This window comes from Mixophyes fleayi, chromosome 3 (assembly GCF_038048845.1).
Source record: "Mixophyes fleayi isolate aMixFle1 chromosome 3, aMixFle1.hap1, whole genome shotgun sequence".
Taxonomy (NCBI): Eukaryota; Metazoa; Chordata; class Amphibia; order Anura; family Limnodynastidae; genus Mixophyes; species Mixophyes fleayi.
In genome coordinates this window covers 167,218,910-167,229,475 of record NC_134404.1, presented here as the reverse complement: position 1 = coordinate 167,229,475, position 10,566 = coordinate 167,218,910, and the positions used below count along the sequence as shown (strand labels likewise).

At 35.4% G+C, this 10,566-nt stretch overlaps 1 protein-coding gene across 6 annotated transcripts in view; it reads left to right on the top strand.

Annotated features, from left to right (window-relative positions):
• SYNCRIP (synaptotagmin binding cytoplasmic RNA interacting protein) overlaps positions 1 to 4,791 on the top strand; it is a 28,327-nt gene extending 23,536 nt beyond the window's left edge. For 3 of the 6 annotated variants that reach the window (XM_075202725.1, XM_075202730.1, XM_075202727.1), the window contains exon 12: positions 1,156 to 4,791. In XM_075202725.1, coding sequence (XP_075058826.1) covers positions 1,156 to 1,181 — 26 coding nt within the window. In that variant the 3' untranslated portion in view covers positions 1,182 to 4,791. Of the gene's footprint in view, positions 1 to 1,152 lie in introns of all 6 variants that reach the window. The other 3 variants (XM_075202724.1, XM_075202729.1, XM_075202726.1) reach the window with 1 other exon arrangement.
• The last annotated feature ends 5,775 nt before the right edge of the window (positions 4,792 to 10,566 follow it).

Sequence of the window (10,566 nt, the reverse complement as noted above, 5' to 3'; positions counted from 1 at the left end):
AAGTTGCTCCATCAGTCTTATTTGCTACTATGGGCAACACCATCCTTTAATGTTAAATGTCCCCACAATTAGTACTGTACACTAGACATACACATCTTTAATGATTGTGGAATAACAGAGTAAATTACTATGGACCTCATTTGGCATAGGGATCAAATCCAGCTAAATGGTCAGAATATTGTTTCTAATTGCATGTGGTCCCGTCAATTCTAAAACTGTCTACATGGTTTTGTTACAGTGCAACATAGCACCTTCTAGCTTGGTTTATGCCGAACTCTAAATGAGGCCCTATGTGATCATTTGTGAAACTCAACTTCTAACATTGTTGATTTATTAGATCAAGATGCAAAATAACTTAAGAATAAAGAGAATGCATATAAAATAAATGTAGACCCTTTTTGTTGTGTTCTTCAGAGATAGATAGTTAATGGTTAATATAATAAAGTATGGTTTACATGCTACTTGTAATGGACTAGGCACTTCAAATACATATAGGTGTGTCAGTTGTCACATGAACAGAGAATTGCTTCTTTTCATCAAATGTGGGTAATATTGCTTGGCAAAAGCAGAAATCCATTCATTTAGTGTGAATAAAAATATTAGAAACCCTAATTGTTAATAAATTTTGTGGAAAATAGGCATACATAAAATAGTGCTATACTCCACTGAGTACTTCTGATAGTTGGTTAAAAAATATTGTAGCTATGCCATTACAAATGCATTTATAGTATGTTGAGCACTTTCTCAAATTATGCTATTTAAATGTTTTAATTTAAAAAAAACTAGTTTTAAACATGTAGTGGATGTACTCAAATTTTGCAATGTGTTGTAGTTTTAGTTTTACTTTTTTGTACTTTTTTAAACAAAAAAAATAAAATCAGTTTGTGAACTAAAGTTTTAATTGTAAAGGAGAAAAAAAAAAAAAAGTAAAGTAAAATTACCAAAGCAAAAAATCCAAATTGGAAAGTTAGTGGCAATCATATCTTATATGCATGCTTTTTTTTTTTTTTTTTTTTAATATTGTGTTATTCCATGCATGGTTGTTCCTTTTTGTATGTTGATATTGAAATTTTGTTTTTATTTTCATTCATTTTTATTTTTTTTTTCCAATTTTTTTCTATGTCTAATTGGTGCCTTTTGTTACCTGGCTAGCAGGGAAAAGGGGTCGAGGCCGGTCCTGACCTGTTACAATGAAGACTGACTTGCTATGTGGGATTACACCAGAAGCTTGCAGTGGAGTAATGGTAAGAAAATCAAGAAACCTTTAAAATATATCTGAGATGTATAGGAGCATTTCTATCGCAGAAGGCCTTCAAGCAAAGATCATGGATTCTAATATTGGACTTTTGAACTAATATGTGGACTTTGATATGAATTCCTTTAACATTTTTTTTGCAGTGCAAGTTATTAAATTTAAGTTACCCTAAATCTCCATGTGTCCAACAGAGTTAACTTCATGACTTAGCATGGTATCTTGGTAAAATTTTATTCTATAGACAAATAAAAATCTGCATACAGTAGATTTTCCGTTTTCTTAATGTTGGATTCCAATGGTGCTTACTCTGCCATTTTTAAATAAGTTGTTCATCATGCCTACTTTAACCATTTAAACCTGAGCATCTTAATCAACATTTGATTGCAGTTCTAAGCCTGCAGGAATCCTGCCTCCTTAAGCCTGACTGGTTAGCTGTAGTACTCCCTTATGTTAAGTAATGAAAAGGGTTTACATTGAGCCCCAGAATCTGCAGTTTTGGGGCTGATAAACTGTTTGTACAGACCTTAATGCTGCAGACATTTAAGTGGTTTCAGCGGCTGTCAAATTGAACTTCTTGTCTAAAATGGCTTAGTAATGTTACATTTTGATTTATATTTGTTATATAAGGGTTAAGATTAATATATGCTTGTTTAGAAAGGTGTGGGACAGCAGGAGTCATAGCATATGTATGTATCACCATTGGTACCCTCTTTTTTTTCTCTTTTTTTTTTTTTTCTTTCTTTCTTTTGCTCCCAAAGGTTATTAATGAATGTCTCACATAAATTGTGTTGAAATACAGAAGTTTCGGGTGTAATCATCAGAGCCGGTTAGTCAGGCATTCCAGATAGTGGTTCTTTTCAGAACCTTTTTTTAAAGGGTTGGTTAACTACCTCAGTAGCAGAGGATTGAACTATACCCTGTGTGTACTGTATATAGAAAATCTTTGTTGATGAAAGACAGACTTGTTTAGTGTGCCATGAGGAATTTGAAATGTACCAAATGTAACACTCTTACTGCCTTTTTTTCGTGTTCAAAGGCTTGAGAGATTTCCTCATGTGCCCAACAACAAGCCTAGCTTTTGTCGTATTTTGTGGCTGAAAAAGCAGCCTTTGCTCTTTCAGATATGTTGTAGTTATTTGGATGTAAAATAGTTTAGCGAGATGTTACTTTTTACTAAGACATCAAATGTTCCAAAAAGTACATCAGCAACTTGTACTGAATACTGCAGTGTCCCTTTGGGTTATTCAAGCTTAAGCTAAATTTTAGTTAAACCTGACCTTTTTTGATGATGGAAATCATTAATTGGAAGCTACTAGCTGTCATGTTGCCTAATTTAAAAAAAAATAAAATATGTTTATCGTGGTTGTTTCCCCCCCACCCCCTCATTGCTGGCCATTAGTGAAATTGCAAGCTATTTTTTTTTCTTTCTAAAACATACCATTTAATTACCGTGCAGTACATACCTATGTATGATTTCTTTTGTTTGTTTTTTAAGCACCTTGATAAGTTTCAAAATAAATAGTGGGGAAAGTCCTTTAAAAGAGCATATTTTACAAAAACACTTTACCTTAAAAGGGATACTGCAGTTAAACTACATACTCAATTAGCCACCACAATAGTTGATCAATCCTGTTACCCAGTGGTAGTTTCATACACTTTTCCCAAGTAAATGCTAATTTTAAGCAGAATAAATAGACATGTCATCTGTTCAAAATGCTCATGACAAACAATCATTTTTGCATTCCTGCAAATAAAATTGTTTTATACTGTAAGCTGGAGGCGAGTGTAACTTATTTTTGTAATAAAAGTTTTTATTTTTTTTTAAGTGTCATTAATATAAGTGTGTGTTAGTCCAGAGATTGTTTTGAGTTATAGTCACTGCAGTATGTTTACTTGTACTGTACATTACTTAGCATAGTGGTTGTCAATAAGTCTGTATGCTTCATTTCTATTTGAAACTTAGTCCAATAAATCATTAGTACATAAGACAAATTTAAGATTACCATGGCTATTAAACATCCACAAGGTTCACCATAGTACCTGTTTACAGGAGCTTCTAAATTATAGAATTACTGATGCTAGAATGTTTCTTTTCTACCCATCTTTTGTTTTTTTTTGTTTTTTTTGTGTTTTTTTTGTGTTTTAATACAAGTTTTCATTACAAACCCATTACTTTGTAGCACATTAATATTACTATTATATAGTATTACAATTGGAAGTTCTTAATTACTGAACACTTGATTCTTTTTGTGATATTCTACCCAAAAATATATATATATATACTAGTTGTGATGTACTCTTGTGTCCAATGCATGTTTGTGATGTCTGTCTTAATACTGCCACGGTTTCTTCAATGCTGGGTCATCTTTATATATAGTGTTTCAGTATTTAAGGGATAACACTCTTATACACAAAATTAAAAACCTAAAACAAGGAGTACACTGCATAGTGGAAAAACACTACAGAAAGCTACTTCTTTTTTCCAAATACCCATAGTATTACTTTAAAGCATTAGAGCAAATATCAATTGATACCACAAACTACAAAATCACAAAAAGCAGGGAATGTTGAAACTAAGCTTTGCTTTCAATTTTACGCAAACACAATACTTAATTTCTATTTTTCTGCCCCTTTGGTAAAGGGGAAATGTTTGCATTAGTAGGGTACAGTAGCCTGAAGTTATTCCACAGTCTGTTGAAAACATCTGGGGCTAAATGTATCAAGCTGGGAGTTTCTGGTGGGTTTGAAAACTGGAGATGTTACCTATAGCAACAAATCAGATTTTAGCAATGATTTTGCAAAATGTGCTAAAGAAATGATAACTGGAATCTGGTTGCTATAGGGAACATCTCAGCTTTTCAAATCTGCCACAAATTTGCAGCTTGATACATTTCTCCTCTGGAAACAACATATATTCCCACTTATGTCCGTATGTGCTACACATTTCTTGCATTAACAATTTTTTTTTTCTTCTGTGGATTCAAATGTAAATGCCTGTCTATATTGTTTGTGCTTACCAGCTTATTCACTCTTGTGCATTATATGAAACCACTCATACTACAATTGGGGAAAATTAAACTGTCAACTAAAGTCAATTTAGTGTTCATGATAGTTTGCTCCCTAAATCCACCACTACATACAGTAATTTTGAAATGTTTGGATCTTGTGGTTAACTAATTTGCAACTAGATATTCCTATGAATGCCAATCTGTGATGGGGTTCAGTCATTGTCATCCAAGGAAAATGTATGCACTTCTGCCAGCAAAATGTCTCCGACTAAACCTCTATTCCATTGATGCAACTTCCTTTTTTATCTACATATATAAATATATACATACATACAGTGGTTTGGCAGAACTGGGTGATAAATATAAGTCTTGAAAAAGATTTTATAAGCTGCCTTTTGCCAGTGGGGTTGTAAAAGTTTATAACATTCATTTTGGTTTTGGGATTTCACCAGTGATTTGCATTTTACTGGCTTTGGATTTTCCAGACATATTTTTAAATGTATATAAATAAAGTGATTTACAAAAACATGTACTGTATCTGTGCTTTTTATTTTTAAGTAAATATATAGGTGATAATCTCCTTTTTAGCATTTATTTATTGTTATTTTTTAGTAATTGAACAGGTAACACATTACATGCAGTTACTTTTTATTTGTTTTACAGCTTAGAGTGCATTTTGTTTTACCTACACAAAGTGGAGGCATCCATAAAGTCCCATCAGTTTGCTATAAACAAGTGACCTCACTGAGGTACTAGTTTCTAATGAATGAATAGGCTACATTTTCATGAATTTGTTCAGTTTACATAATAGATAACAGAAAACGGTTTGTGACTGTAAAGTCCACTTTTAACAGTTAAGCTTGTTGCTATATCTTAGGTGCAACAAGAACCAATTCATGATGTTTTTATTGAGTGGAAGCATGGGTTATGTTAAGAGTAAGGAAATATTAGAGAACCATCATTTGAACTGAGTGTACACAGCCCAGTGGCTTTATAAAATAGGTCTAAAGCAAGAGAAGGAACTTGCCACATAATCATCATGTAGCTACTATTATGCATTGATGGAACAGTCTTGGACTAGCTGGGAGAAGTGGGATTGTATCCCTAAAAGGACTTTAACCGTCTAAAATCATGAGTAAATACCCTTTCAATCTAGCTCATTGTGTTATTTTGATAAAACTCTCAATGTGTTTTGCTTTCAGCGGTGTTGCATCTCTCAGATGAAAACCGTAGGAAAATAAGATACATTTTAAGCTAATACAGCTTACAGTTAACTATCGACATGTAAACCTGAATTTACAGTGATTGCGTACAGCTAACATTCAGGATGGCAACCAACATTCAACACAACATGGAATCCATAAATGTGTATACCACATTAAACAATCTGAAGATCATAACTGCCAATATGTTTCAATCAGGGAAAAATCCCTCCTGACACAATATTGCAGTTCTATTTCTCCCTGGATCCACTGCTATTCTTCATTTTAATTAATGGTCCTAACACTGGATACCCTTTTCTGCTAAAAAAAATTGTCTAACCCTTTCTTGAACATATCAATTGAATCTGCCATCACAACGATCCCTGGCAGTAAATTCCAAACCTTAACTGCCCTTACTATAAAGAACCTTTTCCTTTGCTGGTTGTGGAATTTTCTCTCGTCTAATCTTAGGGTGTGACTGCATGTCCTCTGTACAGTCCTTGGGGATAAACAAAAAGTTTCCCATGAAAGTTCTCTGCATTGACCCTTAGGGCCTGATTCATTAAGGAAAGTAAAGGAAAAAAAATTAACATTGCACCTGGGCAAAACCATGTTGCTTTGGAGGGGAAAGCTAAATTTAAAATGTGGGGATGGATTTATAATTGGGGAAGGGCATGGCCTAGATCAACTTTAAATTTCAATGCAACAATAAAGCTATCAATTGTGTTTCATGAAAAAAACAGCCAATATTAAACTTATATACAAAATAAAAAACTAATTTGCACCCTTTGCATTGTGATATGGTTTTGTCCAGGAGAAAACTTACTCATTTTGTTGCCTTTACTTAATGAGTCAGGCCCTTAATGTATTTGTACATAGTAATCATATCACCTCTTAGACATTATACAATACAGAGAACTATATATTCAAGATGAGGTCTTAATGATTTATATAGTTGCACAATTACACCTATTTCCCTTGTTTCTATGCCGCTCTTTATGCATGTCAATACTTTATTGGCCCTTGCATTTGACATTGAGCACTATTGCTAGGTCTGCTATCTACGAGCTCTCCCAAATCCTTTTCCATTATACATTCCCCTAAATTTATCCCATTTATGCATAACCTTACATTTATCTATGTTAAACTCCATCTTCTATTTGGCCTGCTATTCCTCAAGTTTATTCAAGTCCCTCTAGAGAAACTACATCTTGCTCTGATCTTGCCTTACAAAGTTTAGTGTCATCTGGAAAAAATGGAAGCTTTGCTCTCTAAGCCAGTAGAACCCAAACTTTCTCAGTTCGAGACACCCTTAGGGTCTCCATAATTTCAAGGCACCCCTAAGTCAAAATAATTACCAAGTAGTCCTTCACCTTCCTTTCCACAGGCCCTGGACAGGGCACCCCAGGGAGCCACAGCGCACAGTTTGGGAACAACTGCTCTAAGCCATCCCCAAAGTCATTAATAAATATATTAAAAAGAAGTGGCCCCAGCATGTAACCTTGAGGTATAATAACACTTAAAACTTTTGACGAATTAGAAAATGTAAAATTTATCACTACTCTGTTCCGTATTCTGCGACAAGTTTTTGACCCAAGTACAAGTACTGTCTCAAAGTCTTTTGTAAAATCTAACTCGACCACATCTACTGTAGTATCATGGTCTAAAAATCTATATAGTGATACAAATTTAAACAATATTACAAAAAGAAAACAATAAGATCGTCAAAAATTGTTATTTTATTTTAATATTTTACTGATAAAGCTTCAGAACTGACCTGCCAATATATCCAAGAAGTTGTATTCTACCTAGTAACAGCGAGAGGAGAAATTATATGATTGGAGCAATTCCCTTTAGTACTGTGACTGGATGGTGACTGAGGAGAGGAATTCAAAAGTAGTGGGTACTAATTAATTCCAAGTAAATTAAGCGGATTTATGAGATTTAACGATCTTCTATACTGCCTTTACAGTTAATGAAATCCGTTGCTTTGTATCGGTGAACTTGATAGATAAGTTAATTAGCTCCATCTGATTGGCTACTTATGTAGCTATGTAGCTTCCGATTGGATGAATGACGACGAGACATGCCGGAAAAAGTATCAGTTCTTTGAACGTCTTACCTACCTCTGATGAAACCGTGATTACACAGAAACGCGTCAGGTAATTCAGTTGATTAATTTCTGGAATCCTGATATACAATCTGCGGACCCAAGTGAGTGGTAATGTGCTAGAATCGCGAGGAGTGCATTTGCATGTGAATTAAACCGATCCGTTTTTGGACACTGCCTAAGAATCCTAAGTGCAGACTTTATATCTTGTTGGATGGCGTTTAGACGTCCTAATTGAATAATTCACCAAAGTCGAGTGATCTCGGCAGGACACTTGGTTTCATGCAGCACCACTCTCACAGGCCACTAAGAGATGACCATCTATAATGACGATGTCGGATATATGTTTTTTTTTTATTCTGAAGGAGTCTATTCATATATAAAAACCATAAGAGTGAGTGCTGGCTGAAATCTTTGGAGCATATAACATATAGCTCCACAATATAACAGTGGATTTATTTTCCGTATTACCAAGAGCTATCCAGCTGGTTATGTTAAATCCATATAAGCAATAGAATCAATTATTGATTGCTAATAGGGATTCATTATATGTATATTTGATGTTATAGTTTATATGCAATTATTGTCTTAGACATTTTAGTTTATTTTTTGAATTTTAATAAATTGCTATTTTCAGCGCTCCCCCGGTTTATTACTATTTCTATCAATGTTTGGCAATTTCAGCAGATTGCCCAGTGGGAGTAGCAGATAATTAGCAACGATTTGTGTGGCTAATGATCTTAGAGCGCCTATTATTTGTTTATTAATTTTAGTTTGATTTAACGCTCACAAATCGATGAGGTTTCCCACTAATAATTTTATTGCTCACCAAGTAATCCTGAATACTATCCGTTAATACCTTCTAGTAATTACCCCACTATTGATGTCAGGCTTACTGGTCTATAATTCCCTTGTTGTGATCTCCTTCCCTTTTTACATAATAGCACTACATCTGCTATTTGCCAATCCCTTGGTACTGAGCCTGATGAAATTGAATCAGAAATAGCTAGACTGCTATTCTAAATTTTCAGAGTTTAGCTCCTCTGACAAAACAAGTTTGATAACCTTAACCAGCCTGCTCCTGGTTTCTCACAAAATGTGAATAATGGTATGTTCTTCTTATAGCCCTTGCTTTTGTTCCCCAGCTCAACAGAGTGCAACTGCAGTGTCTAATTACGTGGATATGGAGACATTGTAGAGCACTGGTTCCTATCTCCAGTCCTCAGTGACCCCTAACAGTGCATGTTTTCCATCTCTTTGCTGGAGCGTAGGTGTATTCATTACTAACTGACACATTTTGAAAGATCCACAGTTGGTACTATTTATTTCACTTGAAAACCTGCACTGTTAGGGATACTTGAGGACTAGGTTTGGGAAACACTTTTGTAGAGCATTGTAAATATGTATATTGTTGATATTGCAGTGAAGTGGTTATTCATTGTTCTTAAAGTGTAGCCGGGTGGGTTATGGTGATCAGGATACAGGTGAGTGGACTGTAGCTACATTCATTCTACCCTCCTTTCTCTACAAGAAGCATGGAACAGCTGGGGACCCTGTGACATCACAAAGTAGTGTAAGGGGTTAATTTCAGGTGGGGTTAACTGTTATCTGATATTTTGAGGTGGGGAAGGCAAACTAGTACCCATTGCCCCCCTCAAGACTTCCTGAGACATTCTGCAAAACCGCAAGGGAGCTTCTGTGGAATAACAGCTCATCTCCACTCCCCCTCCAACCTCCTAGGCCAGCACTCACCAATGTTTAAGAAGGAGAGACCCAGGGAAGGGAAAATACTATAGACATTTGACCCTAAATATAAGGAACAATTTGAGGGGGGGGGATATTCATTTTGTTTCTTGATGCCTGGAAGGTGCAAGATCTGGTAGGGAGTTGCCGTTCTCTATCGGTGAAATACATTGGCAGATCCATGGGTCGTCAAGTCAGGACAGCCAGGTGACTAATGCCTTAAGCTAGTGGTGTAAGGGACATAATGACAGATAATGTGGAGAACCTGCCTGGCATTTATTTACTGTGTATATAATAGTCTAGTGATTTTGTTTTTATTACAATTAATTTATTGTTTTACTTTCTAACTGCATTTACCTGAGTGACTATACGAATTTAGGTACTGTGGTAGGCTTCCCTGGCATAATAGGGCACCCCTGGGTGGCCAGCCAGTGTGCAGGGGGTAGAATTGGGCCAAAAAACCTGGTATCTTCACAGCTCCCTAAGAACCCTTGGGTGTATGCCACCTGGAGCTTTATTTATCTTCATCTTATTCAGTTGCCTTTGGACGTATTCTTTTGTCAGCCAAGAATTAATTGTACGGTTTAATTTCCATTTTTATGTTTTATTCCTACCATTTGTTCCTCTAGTAAATACTGAAGAAACGAAAGTGTTTAATACCTCTGTTTTTTCCTTATTGATCAATCCACCCATCTCACTACTTAGGGGTCCTTTATTGTCTTTTTCTTTTAATCATTTTGCAATTTATATGCTTACAAAACTTTTTAGGGTTTGTCTTACATTCTTTTCCAACTTGTTTTTCATTTTCTAATTCATCCAACCTAATTTCCTTTTTGCATGTTTTATTACATTCCTTGTAAATACGTAAGGATTCCTCAGTCCTTTTAGACCTAAACAATTTAAATGCATGCCCCTTCCTTTCCATTTCTTCTCCTGTATTTTTTCCTTCAAACACTGCATCCATGTCTATTCTGTTTATAGACTCCTTTAGCCTATTAAAATCTGCCTTGAGTTTAAAGTCCTAGTTGATCCCTTATACCAGGGTTTCCCAGTCCTCAGGGATCCCCAACAGTGCAGGTTTTCCGGATCACATGTGACATAATTAGGAACACCTGTGGATCTTGCCACGCTGTAGGCCTATGAGGCTGAAGATAATATGACACTAACCGGTATTGGTGCCACTGGTCAAACAGGCGCGGAGTCTAACGTACCCCTGGTGTTCACCAGGGACCCCCGCAAGGAGGTTTG